Here is a 17,498-nt window from a genome sequence, read left to right as displayed (position 1 = left end):
TGGACCTGTGCAGCACACCTTAGAACAAAACAGAATGTGAAGAAGAGAAAGAGCTACTCAGTCAAGATGATGCTTCAACCAAAACTATAATGAATTAAACAATGGAAGAGTTGGGTCTATATGAGGGCAGGCATGGCAAAAGACAGATCTACTGGGCCATGCTCTTGCAGAGGCCATTCCCAAAATACTAATTGTAACAGCTAAAATTTAAAGGAGATGCTATACAAAAGAATCAGGCGAGCCCAACAAAGGTTATTCCAGGTCTGGAAAGCAATCATTAAGGTCATACAATTCCTGAATTAAGCTAATTTGACAACTGTCTGGAAGAACTTATGTCAAGTAAATGTTTGGTATGAGACTACAATGTAACAGACAAAAGCATGGAACAACTGGAAGCTTCGAAGGATCATAAACCACAATACACTTGGATACATGATGAATCCTACTTGCATTTTTTAGACAAATGTTTTTGTGTCAATTGAGTATTTCCTTCTAAAAGATAAGATAAGAAGTTCTACGGCTTGTACAAGATAGAATCTTAAAAAATAATAAATTTTATGAATTATTTTACGAATTACTTTTTTCTCCTGATAAGAATCAGACCTGCTGAATATTTTCTAGAATTCTAAATAAATATTATAATCCTCTAATGGAATAGGAACAAACACTTTCTTCTGTAACAGCTGTCAGCTCTCTATAACCTGTGACGATTATCAGACAGATTTTATTCTTTAACAAGTCATATAATCTAAGGTACTTAATACTAAATTTGACAATTTCATTGATCTTCACTTCAGAGTGTTTGTGATTTGTTATGTGGTAATTACAATATCTTTAACTACTGTAAGCCTCATTTTTCCCCACTGGTAAACAAAACTGCAGTATGATGTCCCAGCAGAGCTGCAAAAACTGGGTAATTCTCAGGTACAACTACTGTCATATTCATTGCCAAACGATTAACAGAGCAGTAGAACAGTTATAAATGGCTAAATCTACACTGTTAATCATCAGTAAATATTTGGGATGTTCCCAATAAAGGGAAAAGGGATTGGTGGAAATGTTCAGTTATTTTGTTCCCTTCCAACTTTTACTGACTGCCAGAATGCCATCTGTTGCCAGAACGGAAGATATTGTTTATAGATTCAGTTAGTCTGCTGAAATGTGGATATGTAAGTTGCTGTCTGTAACAGCAGGATGAGAAACAGGTTTATAGTCAATAGTGTTAATACTCTGAAGTCCATTCCGATTTTCTTTTAATTAGACTTTAAAAACAAAATCCTCTCTTGTATAAAATTCCCCTCCAACATTCAGAGGAAAAAGTCACTATTTAGTCAATAATGTTTGGTTCTAAGTAGTTAATGAGGAACTTACATACAGATGAGATAGAGGCTATTCTAGTTAACGTGTGTGTGTAATCTAACTATTCAGGTTTTCTATTTTCAGAATTATATACCATAATTGCCCATAACGCTCACCATGCGTAAAGAGGTGGTGTGTTCAGATTTATATAAAGAACAGATTTTGATCAAGTTTGCTCCAGTGTAAGGTAAATTCTACAGCCAGGTAGAAGCTGAAATCATACCAACTCGTGCATGTTTCAGAAAGCATAAGCTATTCCTTTACTAAAATTTGAGTTTATGCTTTGTCTCATGAGTGAATGGTTTGCACTAAATGATTTACTGCTTTTAGGCAGTTGTGTCCAGAAACGCTGCTTAAAATCATAGCCTTCTTATGTTAGATATTACATATAAAAGGGAAGGATCTTTACAAAATAAGTAGATAAACCTTAAGAAAAAGGAAGTCTCACTATCGCACATTTACAGACAGAGAACTGAAGCTGAAGAAACCAAGGCATGACAGAACCAGGAACTGAACCCAGATCTCAGGTCACCATCGTAAGTGACCTAATCACAAAGCACCTTTCCTGTAGATAACTAAAGACAAAACAGTTTTTTATGGGATAAAATAGTGACCCAGTTCTGCTCTCATTTACATTTTTGCAACTCTGCTGCTACCATCACAGTCACGGGAGGATGGGCATGGCAGTCTCAAAGCCTGTATGTGTATATATATCACAGTACATGATGTAAGATGCCCCCAAAATAGTGATTTTTGCAGCCAGAACTTTCTTCTGCCATCTTATAAGGCATCAAACATTACCAAAATACAGAATGAACTCCAACGGCAGCTGCTGTTGAAGATAAATGACTATAAGTAGTAAGTTTTCATGAACATCAGTTAAGTCAATATTAAGAACTCTGCAAAAATTATCCTACTGTTTAAAAGCATCAGTTTTAAGGGTTGATACTGTAATGGAAGATGGACCTTAAAGATAGCAAACTGGGTCAACATCTCACTTGCTATATCCATCTTAGAAAAGCAGACATTCAGTGGAACATTAGAAAAGTAATCCAGTTCTTTTTCCCCTTCCTATATATAGTTTTTTTCTTAATTTAAAAATATCCCAGTTTCCTTCTTTAGAAACGTAGAGGCTTAAACTGTAAACTCAGGTAAGATGAGAATACGGATTTTTTTGATGATTGTGATATATACATAGAGATACACCGAACACCAACATCTTTGGTAACCATTATTTTGGTACTTACCATGGTTTATCCCGTGACACTTTTGAAGGAAAGACTGTGTGCTGTTTGCTACTGGAGGTAAGTAGATTGTCTTTGGGCGTTTTGAATGGCTTTGAGTTGCTGCTGACAGGGTTATGGCCGCTGATACACGATTTCGGTTTCATCTGTACTAGGGATGTCCTGGAATTACAGGCTGGAGAAGCTGGAGAAGGGGAAGGTTTACACATTGAACCGTGTCTTCGTTCTGTAATGGAAAAGGAATGAATTTTACAACATTTCATAGGCTAAAAGAAAAAATGGATGTTGCGAAAGAGGAAATTGTTCCTCTCTATGCTAGTTAAAATGATTTCATCACTCCAAAGAACACCAATTCATTACTATCCTGAATGCAATCAAGCCAAATGATAATTAAACAAAATCAACTCTGTGAAGTGCTCTGAAAAAAAAAAAGGTAAAAAAAATAGTAAAACAAAGGATAATAATCTACAAGAAAATTTCACCAAGAATTCTCAAATAATTTCTTAAGCAATAAGCAACCACTATCATCTGCATGAGGTGCAATTGGTGTCCCAACTCTTTCATGTCAAGAAGAAAGAGAAGAATGTGTAACAGCAGTTCAGATGACTTGGTAAAATGATCTGTGACAGACATGAGATTGCTCCTATAATGGTTTATGAAGAATTCATGTGACCTGGTTATTGGGCACTTTGCTTTATGACTACCTTGTTTCAAATTTAATGGGAAACGATAAGAAAAATACCAGGAAGACTGAAAAGCAGCAAAAGGTCTACTGCTCCCAGCCCTTCCAAAGGTTTTGAAGGACCTTGGTTTGTACCTTGGAGGTTATCTCCAAGCACCATTCAAGACAAAAACTTATTTTTTTTCCATACAGAGAAAATGGTAAGTGCAAAAAACCAGGAAGTACATAGCTCAATTACAAACATGGCATCTGGAGGTCAGCACTCGTTGCCCTCACACCAGAGACCTCCCGAGCACTGCAAAAAGCAAGGCCTGGCTGATCCCACAGAACAAGCCTCAGGACAGACAGGCTTCAGTGAAATTGTTTGTGTTTGGTTGCTATTAGTATTTTTTAAATCTAAATGTCCTATCCCTGATGTTGTTAGGTAAAAAGATTGTTTTATGGAGGTATTTGGCCATTCTTTACAAATCATTCTTTACAGACCATGTATTCCTCCTGGCTAGTGCTTGGCCAGCTGGCTGGATCAATATGCTGCAAACAGTGGGCTTGTGCTGTGAAGTTAAGCACAATTACAAAATACTACAGAAGACAGGAGTTGATTTTTGCTGAGAGGTGCTATAAATCCTTAACAGTCCTGTCCCCCTACTTTTGGGAACTCTGTTTCCCCAGCCCCTGACCCTGCAGTGAGCCGGTTCCAATGCTCCCCAGCTGGAGGCAGCAGCACGCGGCAGGGACAGGTTGTGGGAAGAGGAATTTTCCAGTCAGCAGGCAGTGCTCAGCAGCAGCTGACTTCAGCATGCAGGTGCCCTAACACCAAGAGCCTCCATGGCAGGGATCAGCCAGGTACCTCCCTACTGACACAGTAATCAAATGTACCAAGTGGAATGTAATCATAGACCAAGAACTTCAGACAAGCTGCAGTTTCCCCTTCAACATGCAGCAATTTTTCCTTGTCTAAAGCCTTCAGCACTTAACTTGTAGAATCCAAGTGGATGCTACTCTTTGAGCTTGAACAGCATTGCCCAGTCAGCCAAGAGCAGGTAAGGGAAGCAACAGTGATCTGCTGCTGCAAGGGAAGGTTTTGTATTTGCATCATCAACCCTGTGCTTGCTAGTTTGATATTTGAAGGATAACTAAGAAAAATTTTCCCACAGAGAATCAAAACACGACCATTTGCCTGGCATCCTCACAAGTAAAAACTTGCCAGTAGCAGAAGGATTCATCCATGATTAATTTGCAATAGGCAAATACCTCAAGAATAAAGAGAAATGCTTAAAAAAATATTCTAAACTGTTTCTCTTAGATCTCCAATGCGTAAATAAAGGCATTTTCTATTAAGATCAAGCACTTCCACATCTTCACATTCACAGCCTTAATTACCAACGAAGAAATTCCCTCCAGATTCTCCTGCAACTGAAGAACAAAACAGTCTCAATTTTTTTCAAATACAAAAGTATCACTCCTCACTCCCAGAAATGCTGACTGTCATTTTCCAGTTTTCACCACACACCTCAGTGTGCCTTTAAAATTGCTTTGCAGGATGCAGTGAATTTATATTCCTTTCACCTCACATTTGTGGCAACAACCGTGTAAGCTACGCATCTTAGTCCAAAATGCAGAGTTCCATTCATGGAGCATTAATTTTTTTAATAATAGTTATTATTTCAAGATTTACCAACCTTCTCAGTAACTGCTTAATCAATTTAATTAGCCTAATCAAAACTTGCAACTTTGCCATTAATTACTTCAGGACTGATGAAAAGGAACTGTTACATAACCAACAAAACTGAGCAGTATAAAAAGCAAAACTTTGGAAAAAACATTATTTCCATACACAAATTATATAAATGCAAGATTAATTACTTAAATTTTTACCACAGTTACTGGTTTTCTCAAGCTTGACTGCTTTCTAGTAAACTGTGTCCTTGATTTCATCCTTATGGATATGTTTGGAAATGAAATATATTACTCTGTTATTAAAATTAATTTCCTGGAAAGACGAACATTCAAGATACTGATTCCCCAACTTTATGTTTTAAAGTCATCTAAGTATCACATGCTGTAGCAAGTTATTTTCTAACAATCTCTTTGTACTAAATGTTTGGTGCTTTTCCCCAGACAACTTTCTCAAAGTATTGATTCCCAAGAGCAAACCAGAGTAATAACCATGGATTTTTTTATTCTAATATAGAAAATGGTGGAAGAGGTACTGTTGTGATATGACAATATAATAAAGGCATCTCACTATTTTAAATGGATGCTTACTTAAAGATAGGGAAGGAAAAGATTACACGATTACTTATTTTAGCTGAGTCTGTCAGATTGGTGGTCATTTTTGTGATCAGAACCAAGAGCTACACTTGGCATTTTCTTTTACCTGCTCAAACTCCCCTCTTCCCCCAGAACATGGCTACAGAAAGTCTTCCATTGTTTAGACAGACTCTTTTTGAGATTCCTCAGCATTACCCAGCTTCTCTTAAAATTTCCTAAAAGTGAAATGGAAACTGTGACCACTGTAAAATCATACAGGAGAAAGAATGTAATTAGCCAGTGTCTCACAACCATCGGTGTTTCTCAGACACTGCTCGGACAGATAAAATCTGCACAGTTACTCACTAAAGACTATCACTTTAGTGTCAGCAAGAGAAGATGGCAGCAATACCTTGCAGGTATGCCACAGCAGAAAGCTGCAAGAGTAACTCCCTACAAAAGGGCCAAAAAATCCCCGTTTGACCTGGGCAAGCATTGGCCACAGGAGGCTGGACTTGCCAAAGGTGTCAATTCTCAGACAAATTTTGATGATGGGGGCATAAATTGTAACTAAATATCAATATATTCCTTCTCAAGGACTATGGGGTTGCCTCTCACTTCCTCCCTCCTTACTTTGTATGTGGTAGTGAATCAGCCTTAGACATCGGTGATATGTTTCAGAGAAGTAATGGTAACATGACAAAACAAGAAAGCCATCAGCCGTCAAAATCAACTGCTTGAAAGAGGGGGGTGGTGGCTCCTCTAGGAAACTGACTTCCCTGGTCACATCTGTTCTTTAAAATTTTGTACTAAATTGTCTGTTCCTATTTTACATATATACAAGGAATTACATGCAATATAGAAATCTGCTGTTATACAGACTATTTAATAAATTAGTATGTGAATAAAAGACATTTAGACACCAAATAGTTGTTATAAAATTAAATATTCACATACTAACATATTCATGAGACAATCAGCTACCCGTGTTACAATTTCTATGCTCGTTTGCAGTTCATATGTAGACAGATTAGATCTAGCAGGGCCCATGAACTTAGACAGCTGTGGACATGGCTGTCCCTGTTCACACACAGCAGTGGCACAGTCATAAGTGAACGTAAAGTAGAATGAAAGTTTTTGCTCCTAAAAATAAAAAATCCTGCAAGGCAACTAGTTATCAACACTCCTGAGATACTAATGTACATTCTCTACCCACTTTTCATTTTCTGCAGAAGCCTGCAATGCTATCTACAAATGTGTATTCAAGTTTGAAAGAGAACTTTTCTGATTCATTTAAGTACTTCGAAATGGATGTTTACATTCCACATAAATAACAACACATATTCTGTTTTGTTTCTAAATACCAGTTGCTGTCAAATCCAAGAGCACAGGAGCACAATCAAAGTTACAATCCTCTTTACCACATTAATCCTTCTGCAACCTCTCAGCTGTCTCCGTGCAGCCACTGCAGCAAGTGACAAGCAACATGTGACTTCTACTGTCAAACAGTTAACATATTAATGACATTAATCTTGGAGGAAAGTTTAACACTCTTTCACTGAATTACCTGCACTTTCTAAAGAATCAATTTCAGACCAATATATGTTATTTTGTCTATTTAGAGGTAAGAGTCTAAAAGCTGGGCGCTATATATCGTTCTAATGCGCACTGCAAACTCTGCATCAATAGCACTGCAAACGATCTTAAACTATTCCAGGAGATTCTCCATGTCCTATGGAAACATGGATATAGTCCAACTTTCTCAGCCAAATCTGAATTGTTTGTAGATGTGAAGTCCGTATGTTGTTAGAGACCTAACAGTCCTTGAATCTCCAGAGCTTCTCTCCTATGCCCTTGTACTCCATTTCTAATCCTCCTTCCCGCATCCTGCACAATGCAACCCCCCACCTTTCCCCAAACCTCTGCTGCAGCTGCCAAAGTCCTCTAGGCCTGCCTTTCAATCTGTAATTCCACTGGATCCTCTCTGACAGGTCACCAGGGAATACTGGCAGCTGTTTTGCAGGAAACACCACATCTCCTTCTAATCATAAGCAAAAAAAGCAAAGCAATAGAGGGGCAACATGAGCTCCAGAGACACAAACACAGTGTGTGGGAAAATGAGGCAAAACCACATTCTGAGTAGAAACTCCCTTCGAATTTTTGGCTTGACTCTTTCACACAAGATCAAGCACTCAGCTCACGGCAAACCTTACAGACAACGACACTACAGAAAATATGTTGCCACAAATATATGCCAAACATAGCACTTTTCTACCCAAACAGATCTTTATGTGATCCTGAAAATGCAGTTATCTCTAATTTGGACTAGAAACAAAAAACATTCCTTAGTACATCTCACCTACATCCATTCTTACCCAACACGCGCTACTCAAAATCGATCAAATCAAGTGAAATTTTTGCTCGGAGTTAAGTTCTTCTCCATCAATACAACACAGAAGATCACGAAGAAAAAAAGTCATGATACAATTTGAGCATAGAGAAAGATATGCCTTTGGTTTTTCAGTGGGTTTTTCTTTTGGGGGTAGTTGAAACAAAGCAAAAAATTCCCTCTTAACGTTGTCAGAAGACAGACACTAGAACTTTGTCAGCACCAGTCATTTTGAAACATTACTCTTGTTTAGCACAATCTGACTTCCTGCGTGCAAGAGGCCTAAAGCAAAAATCAATTTTAGGTTGGCCCATAAATAACTCAGAGACCCAGCGTTATGGATTATAACTTGGTATTACATTTCATAAAAACAAGCAAAATATAATTGCTAGAACTCAGAAAGGTAAGAGAAAGTTATCTGTAAAGTTATTAGTAAACAATAATAAGACTCCTTTTAAACTTGTATTCATCATAATGCTTGAGTTCACAGCCCTTTTACTTAAAATAGCATAAAGTAACTGATCCGACTGCCCTTAACACAATATGAATACTGTTTGTTACTCCCCATTTATAATATTTAAGCAGACGGTAATGAAATTTAGTATCTCATTTGCAATGTAATTCTGTAGCAGTAACATATCACAGTCTTGTTGATAAAGATGTTACTTATGGTAACTCATACATGACCTATGCAAAATCTATTTACAGTATATCCTGAAGTGTTTTGTTGCACAGCCCTTCACTGTGCAAAGTTGAGCAATGTATACTTACAATTTCAGTAAACAGTAAATGAAACCTACCACCTTGTACTGATCCCAGTTCAGAGTTTGCAAATGTACTTGGCACTAATCCTAATAAAACTAAAACAGAAAAAACCCCACACATGCCCGAAAAGCAACAGCCAGCAACCAGAAAACTGAACAACTAGACTCTTGCAGAAATGTGTCATCCTGCAGTAACTGGCAGCTGGTTCATAACAAGAATTCATAAACACCTTGTAAGCACTTTCATTTTGCAGCCACAGTCTGAAAAAAACTAGCAAAACCCAGTACGTGAGGTTAAACAAAAATAAAATTGGATTTGATGTTAGCAAACTACAGCATAATGTTGCAAGATCGAAAGATAACTTTACCAGCTTTTTTGACAAAATACTATTCCAAGTCCAGCTGAAAAAGTTTGGAAATAATATCCGCAAACTGTTCCACCCTTCTTGCGCTGCGCACTGGAAAGGAAACAGCACAGTCGGTTTCATTTTGATACTTCTTGTAAACTGACAAAGGAAATAAACTGCCAGCTCCAACCCCCAGACTGATCCGCTGCGTAAAATGCTGCTCAACAATCGCAAGCTTCATTCCAGGTCAAATGACATAATTGGGAAATTATCAAGTGCTAAAATAACCACCGTTCTGCTGGTGTTTATTTACAACAAACACAAGCTTCGCTTTCTGACAGAAACCCACGAAAACGATTCTCCATTTCACAAAGTCTACAAGTGAGTAGGATCAGCAAAATTATGCAAAACATCCTGCTAGAAGAAGAAATGTAAACTGAGCCACTTACAGAGAGGAGCGGGCTGCCAACTTAATCTGATTCTACGACGACTGTAAACATGTACTTTTGGAACGTGAAACGATTCACATTGCCACAGATGCCGTCAGAGAAACACAGCAACGTGATTAGGTATTCTGCACACGGGAAAAAATCAGGCAGATGACCTGCCGCAGCAAATACCAGATCAGCGCTCGCACACACCAACTGTTTTGACTACAGGCACTTGTTAAGCACCAAGTTTCGGTCCTACCAGTTGGACACCAGAACTGAACCCGTGCCAAGAACAACATGAGCTGAAAACGGCTGCAGGTTTTTTTTTCTTTTTTTTTTTTTTTTTTAATGATTGTTGATACAACCCAAGTAACAGCAGAAATGAACCAAAGTGCAAAATTAAAAGCAGCAAAAATACAAGTGTATATTTAGAGGAAGACACTGCATTTTTACTTCCTTGATTAAGGAAAGAAGGAGGGTGTTTGTGTATAACACAGTTAGATGAACCTGCTGTTTTCCTGGAAAAAATTTTGTTTATGGGATAACTTGGCATTTGTTGAGGTAATCATAAGAGACAGGAGAAATAATCTCTAGAGTATCACTAAATTACACTTAAGTGGCCAAATATCTTAAAAATGGCCAAATTCCATAAAAAGCCACACACTCAGCATTTCCCGGAACACTTCCATTCCTCTTCAGTAAAAAGCATGAAAAGAAAAAAAAAAGAAGGGTCAAATGGAACTCCAGCACACAAAAGAATGCGTCAAATAGTGCAATTAACTATCTTAAATGTAAAATGAAGCTTCTGGGTACTTTTCTGTTTCTTTTACAAGGATTTTGAGATCTGAATATGAAGCTCCAGGGTATCCTTGAAGCATCAGAGTGACAGGAAAACAATGGAAGTGTGAATACTCTGCCCTGGTGACAATGTCAGTCTTCACATCAGTCTTCATCTTCATGTGCACTGGGAGTCCTAGATTTAACTGTAGTGTCAAGGCCTGTTTCTGCAGCTATAAAAGGGGTATTAATGATTTAGGGTATTAACTTGATCAAAAAAAGAGCTGACGATTTAAGTAGGAATTCATCACTTCTGTAATGACACAATTCCACACGTGTAATCAGCATTTGCCACCTGACGCATTGCTACTGCAGAAAAAATGACAATTTTCAACTCTAAGTCATACGTATTTCTCAGCTCAGCAAGGCCAAAAATCCCCAGGCAAAAAAGAAATAACAGAGTATGCAAATCCTGGCTACACATTTTTCGAGTGACAGACAGTCTACCAATGAAAAGCAAGGAAAGTTTATGTGCAGAAATTTCCCGTTCTGCTGGATAAGATGCTCTGGTAGTCCAACATGAAACTAGTGAGACATCCTGACGTCTGACAGTTCGAGCGAAATACCGTCTCACACCTCATGCCCAGTGCTTTCACCACAAGGACAGCCCTCACCACCCTTGTGCACCGGTATCTGATTACCTGATGACATGTAGTAACGACATTCCCACTATTTTTTGTGCTCAGAGGACAGAAATGTATTATTAGCCCTAAATTTAGGACAGATACATCAGGTGAAATGCTAATATATTTCTAGCAATCAAGCCAGGGTACTTTCAAAGGTAAGCACTACTGACATATCAGAATTTTGTGGGTGATTTTATATGTGAAGAGAAATCTTTTATTTGGCTATTTACTGGATGAAAGAAAAAAGTATCTTTACATTTAAGACTGAAATATAACAAGGGGAACAGTTTACTAAATGTACAAATTTACGAACAACTCACCTGCTCATTCCTTTGAACACCTGACTTAAATAATTTCACTCCAGATTGTTGCAAATAGAGGAAAATTTAGTATTGCCATCCTCTCATGCTTCATGCCGTGTAACAGACCTGTTTCCTCAGGCAGATCTTTCACATTCAAGATCATCTGATGATACATATTTTTATTTATTTACTTATCAGGTAAAACATTTCACCGTATCTCTATTTCCATCTTCATCATATTTACAAAACAATAACAAAAAAAGTAATTTATGTACATTATTGTTTCAAGAAGTAATTGGATGTTTCCCCTCATCTATCCTAAACCAGAAAAGTGACACTTCTTTAATGCTTTAATTAATCCAAACAGATATAATGGCATTTCTTTTTACAGATAAGAAAAGATAAGCCATTGAAGAGTGAGATGTGACTACTGAGGTGGTTTGGCAAAAAGCAATGCTGCACTATGACTCTGAAAAAACAGGGTATCTCTTTTAGGAGACTTATGTTCTTGATCTGGTTTCGTGCAAAACAGATCATCAGATTTTATTCAATATCAAGATGACATGTCAGTAGCTCATTTTATCATTCCTTAGAAAAAACTTACACAGAAACAGTAACTTCTGAAATTAGCCCAGAATAACAGCTTTGCAGGACTTGCATATAATCCATTGTTTAAATCTTCTGGCCTTTTCTGTTACTTGGGATCCAAAACCAGCATCTGGTTAATCAGTGTAATTCTTAACAAGCTGTTTTCTAAGCACAGAAATAGTGGAAATTTTTTTCTAAAAATACATAGGTTTGAACCCTAAATTGTTTCCTCTCTGTTACCCTGAGCTTCTTTGCCTCCCCGCACCCTCACCGCTTCATCCCATATCCACAGTCCTTTGCCCCTCTCTCCAAAGGGACAGGATAAGCTCTGTTTGGTCTGCAGGTACATGTGTGCCAACTGTCAGTACAAGCTTTAAGAGTGCTCCTGCCACATGAAATACTGTTCTCTGGGGCACTTTAAGGTGCCTCTTCACAGCTGCAGATTTTCACAAGACTGCTGAAACTTCGTATTTTTGAACCAAATTAGCAAAGAGTTAAAAAGTCTTAGACAAAACAGGTATAATCACATAAGGTTTACTGCTATTATTGTTGTTATTATTTATATAATTATTACAATAACTATAATCTTTTAGGAAATCCTAAGTTAAAATTATCTTTAGGAAATGCTAAAGTTAAAATCTATATGATTTTTTTTACTTGCTTTTCTGTGTTTGCCTCTCCTCATGGGTATTCCCAGGCACCAAATTAATTCTCTTGGAATATTCAGACATCTTTTAAAAATCCAGGTAACCAAACAGATCTGCCCAACTAAGGACACTGTTTTGTTTTAAAAAATGAATGATCTTACATTTAAGTTTCAATTTGCTTTACCAAAACCTGCTACAAAAGCAGCATAACTGTCATTCAGAGTATTTCCTCATTCTACATGCTTTAGATAAATCAGCTCCCTCATCTTTCAGGCACACTAGCTTGCCAGAGGTAAGAAAATCTATTATTTAGAGTGTTGCATGAATATCCACAAGTGATATCCCTAATACACAGCCTCCAAAGCAAATGTGCAAAATAATTCCTGAAGAGGTCACTTATTTATGTTTTCCTCACTACATACAATAGCTCTTACAAACAAGAAACCAAACTCCTAACCTTCTTCAGAACAAAACTCAACAGACAACACTGAAAAACATACCAATACAGAAGTGGGTTTGCAAGGCATTTTTAATCTGTTCCTCTCCCTTAAAAGTCTCTTTAGTTGCGTATCATATACAACTTCAGAACTAAAAAGTTGGTTTCTACTTTACTTGCATAATTTATGACTTCTAAGTGTGCAAACTAAAGAAACTTAGACCTAACTGCACATGAATGAAACAGATGCAAACCAATCTCTGAGAGTCCACGTGACAACTACTTCATATTCTGTCTCTGCATGCACCTCTTGACCATTCGTCACTGCAACAAACTTCATGCACTAGAAATCAATTCTTCTGAATAAACTATCTATCCATTCCTAATGTTAACAGCTTTCCCATCACTGCCCTGAGTGTTTTATGTCTCCAATTTTAAATGTCTGTTATACCTATACATATAAAATATTTTTTTCAGATAGGTTTTTACTCAATTTTTTCAAGCTACTATATAACCAATAACAAATTGAGACTACCAAAATTTGTTGAAGTGTGGTCAGTTGTATCAGATGCTGTGTGAAGAGAGGTGTTTTCCAAGGCCACACAGCCATTAAAGCGCAGGTCTGAATTTAAAGCATTCCAGCTTTATTCACCCACTGATGTTGCCTCTGTTACGGATTAATGTGGCGGGAATGACAAAGGGAAAGACAGGTGATTTCCAGTAAAACTACTGACCAAGGTGCATGACCTGTACAAAGTGGCTCAGCTGTAACAGCATAGCCTTCCCTCCTACCACTTCCAATGCCTTGAACAACCTGTCATCCAGTGCAGGTGGTTCCAACCTTCTATGCATCTTCTCAGAAGCACACACATACCATATTTTAGAAAAACTTTCAGGTAAAAAGAAATGTGTAGATGCTCACCAGCTGAAGACACAGGATATTTTTCCTGTGAGGCGTTCTAATTACATTCTATAATTACTTATATAAGCTTATTGGGGAAAAAATATTTGCTCATTAAAACAAGGCACAGCTCAACTGAGAATAATTCTTGTGAGTTTTAACACGGACAGTAAGCAAACAAAGCGAGATCATGAAGATCAGACTTGCTTGCAAGCAAGTCCATATGAAGGAATCAGTTTTAGTGGAAGACTTTTAACTATGATATATGCAACAGGATGTCTCTGAGAAGAAGCATGCAACAAACATCTTTCCAAGGTAGCAAATGTTTGATGTGTATCAGTCATTTTTGGTTTAAACCAAATGAGCCAATTGGAGCATAGGTAGAACATTAGGATGATTATTTCCTACCAGGACTTAGCTGGTTTTTTATAGTGCTAGAACCTGTTTTCATCCATGCTCAGTGTAACATTTTACTTCAGGTGGGAAGAATGACTCGTACATCTGTTTGTCAAGAGATGAGAGTAGCCTTTGGTCAGCCAACAAATAATTACAGAGGGAGTAAGCTTGGAAGCTAACAGGAAGAAGAGAAAACAATTTTAAGACAAGGATTTCAAAGTGGGTTATTTATAGAGTCAACACTCAATTATCCATGGTCAGATTATCTGTACCAGAGATGCAGAAACAAATCAGCTCCAGCTGGGCTCATTAGCCTAGGTGCAGCTTGGTGCAAATGTTCCTATACTTCTAGGGACAGTATGGGTTCAGGAATTATGCAACATCTTTTTTTCAGTGTAAGACTGAAGTCCTTTTTTCAATCAAAAGTGAGCCACTTTGTTTCTGTATGGCATTTCCAAAGGCAAGAGTATTGGGGAAAATGGCAAAGACTTCAGGCGAGGCCACCACCTGGCGGTGTTACCCCTGTGTTCTGGGTTCCAAGAAATGTTATTAACTCAGGCACAGTGTCAAACTCGAGCTGGTTGCACACATTCCTGCATCCTGCATCAGGGCTGCAGCCTCGCTGGGATGCTGGGAGCTGGGTGCAGACAAGCACAAGATGCTTGTGACAATGCAGGAGCCAGGCACTAGCCAGCAGGGCAAACAGCAGTCACCTCAAACAGAGCTGGAATGGCGTCCATGTAGAGGGACTGAGCTGTGAAATCATTCAAGAGTACAATTTAAAGTTCAGTCATTTAAACCAGATATTCTAAATAAGGCCAAACTAAAAACACAAGTGCTTTCCTAACTGTTAAGAAAAACACAGCCACAGTAATATCAACCCAGCTTGAAGCTGTTTTCCTGGCCACAATGCCAAAAGTGTAATTGACAGTGAAATACAAAGGTAGATGGGGAAGGAAATGGAAAAAATCCAACATTATGTTTCCTACCTACCAATTGCTTCCTCTGAATCAGACTGTGTTCCTGCTCAAGGACTGGAACCGTTCTCCATCTGTTAGGAGACAGCAAACTCCAGAAGATACTTCATACTCTTTAGACTCTTCTGGAAGTTGTCCCTTTTCATCAAATTGATGCTGCTATAGTTGAAAGAAATTCTACTGTTTAGAGACAAGAGATACTTCTAAACTAGAGGAGTTCAAGATGCAGTTTATTTTTTTCAGCAGTGGAAGTCACTTGACCAAAGAGCCAGGGAAAGGACAACAAGCACGATACTGACATGAAAAATCTCAGCTATAATCAACTGACTCCAGCTTGATTACAGAGGAGGAACTAAACTCTGTATTTGGCAAATGGATCACAGAGCAAGTATTTTCTAAAGCTTTTTGCTGAGTCTGCCAATTGGTAGCTAGAGAGTACAGCAGATTTAACCAGCAATGGCTAACAAGTGAACCAAAACTAACCATGCCTGAGCTATCACCTCTGATTTGCCTACTGTATCTAAATACTGAGAGAAAAAGGTTTATTTACACTGAACAGCTCAAGTTAGTTTCAAATGATAGTTAGAAACAGAGGGTCACCAAGTGCAGGATGAGATAGAAGAAGAGGGTTACCTATCCCATCAGAACATTATTGTAACACTTGGGAAAATCTGCATGTGCTAAATCTACAACCTTATTACCCCTCCTCTTCTGCTGCCTAGTCCCAAATGTCTTCACTTTCCAGGTAGCTTAAGGTCTGAAAAAAAAGTAATTCAAGAAAAAAAACAGTTCAAAAGCAAAATTCACTATGATAGATATTACTTACCAGAGAACTCTGACACTTTTAGTTTTTCTTATTTCTCCTTACATTTCAGATGCCTAAATGCCTACTGCCTAAAAGATGACAGCAGTGGAAGTTACAGGAAGTCTGCTGTCTGTTATTGCTGTTTTACCTAAGGACGTGAAGTTTATTCTCAGTATTAGGGACTAACATATTTTGGAAGGTGTAACTTTCAACAAACAAAACCAGAGAACAGATCTGGTGCTGCACAGTATTTGCAAGTCTAGTGTAGGGTATTTATCTTGGAATACACAGTAATGAGGACAGCAGCACAAGAGCAAGAAGGGAAAGGACTCAATTACTGTAAACAACTGGGAGCAAAAGACTGTTAAACATTCAACAATTCACATCAACAGAAGGTTTAAAAGTCTTTACCTCTTGTTTACTGTAACAAGATTAGGTCAACACTCCCCTCCTCCAACTCAGCCCTAGTAAACTAGGAAAGACTGTAAATGCCAAAATAGTGCACTAACTCACTGTAAGGAAAGACACCCAAAGAATGGCGACGACTGCCGCAGTAAATTTCAGCCTGTAACTACCAGGTTGCATATCTGTCAAGCACACAGATGTGAACTGCACTTACAATACTTTCTGCTCTGTTACTGCTTTCCCACTCCAAGATATCAATTCTAGCCAGAAACTTGATTAGCAACAGACTATGAAACACTTTCAGAGTACTTCAGAGGTGGCACTTACAAAAGGACAGTGAACTTTTATGGCCCAAAGGCCCCAGAGCAAAGCGTGGCAGCTGGCATCAGGGATTGCATGTTACAGCTGCAGTCATACCACCAACCACACAGAGATGCAATTTCTTTTTCTGCTCTTCTTCCCTTTCAAAACATTCCTGGCACACCTTTGGCTTCATCCTAGTATTAATCCATGAATTACAGAGTAGAGATAGAGACTAGGCACATTGTATAACATAACCTTGAGTCTTTCAGCAACTGCTTCCTAGAACAGGCTGCTTTTGCCCTGCAAGTACAGCGTGTATTGCTGTCCCCAGATGCAGCCTCACAGATTCAATATACTGAATTGGCTTGTTGAGTCCACTTTCACAGGCAATCTTGCTTCATCCTGTATCAGGGACCTCTCTCTTGCTAGTAATTTTATGACAATTTACAAGTCATAAATGTTACATGCTACCCCCCTCCTTCCTGGTTAACTGTAGAACTATTAAATACTGTAGTTACATGGACTACTTTTGTATGACTTCTGTCTTCTTCATAATTACCTGTCAAAATCTGGCACACAGTGAGTTTTAAACAAATTACTATATGCTCGTTTTGTATTTTAATTATATATAAAGCAACACTGGATAGAGACCTCAGGACATCTCTTACTTTACAGAAATCAGAGCTCACTTAGCAGCCACAATATTTCACAGACTTACACAGACATCATCTCTATTCAATAACACTGGTTTTGGATAAACAAGTAGGTTTCCTTTTTTCCTCTAAAAACTCTAAAACTAGTGTCACTTA

General features: G+C 38.1%; 1 protein-coding gene across 7 annotated transcripts in view; it reads right to left on the bottom strand.

Annotated features, from left to right (window-relative positions):
* Positions 1 to 17,498, bottom strand: part of ATXN7L1 (ataxin 7 like 1) — a 116,562-nt gene that overhangs the window by 29,852 nt on the left and 69,212 nt on the right. For 5 of the 7 annotated variants that reach the window (XM_027639724.1, XM_027639723.1, XM_027639725.1 and 2 more), the window contains one exon: positions 2,607 to 2,829. In XM_027639724.1, the coding sequence (XP_027495525.1) occupies positions 2,607 to 2,829 (223 nt within the window). Of the gene's footprint in view, positions 1 to 2,606; positions 2,830 to 9,056; positions 9,325 to 9,484; positions 9,748 to 17,498 lie in introns of those variants that run through there. The other 2 variants (XM_027639727.1, XM_027639726.1) reach the window with 2 other exon arrangements.

Source organism: Corapipo altera, unplaced genomic scaffold (assembly GCF_003945725.1).
Source record: "Corapipo altera isolate COAL_440 unplaced genomic scaffold, ASM394572v1 1b, whole genome shotgun sequence".
In the NCBI taxonomy this organism is placed as follows: domain Eukaryota; kingdom Metazoa; phylum Chordata; class Aves; order Passeriformes; family Pipridae; genus Corapipo; species Corapipo altera.
This window is presented reverse-complemented; position numbering and strand designations above follow the sequence as displayed.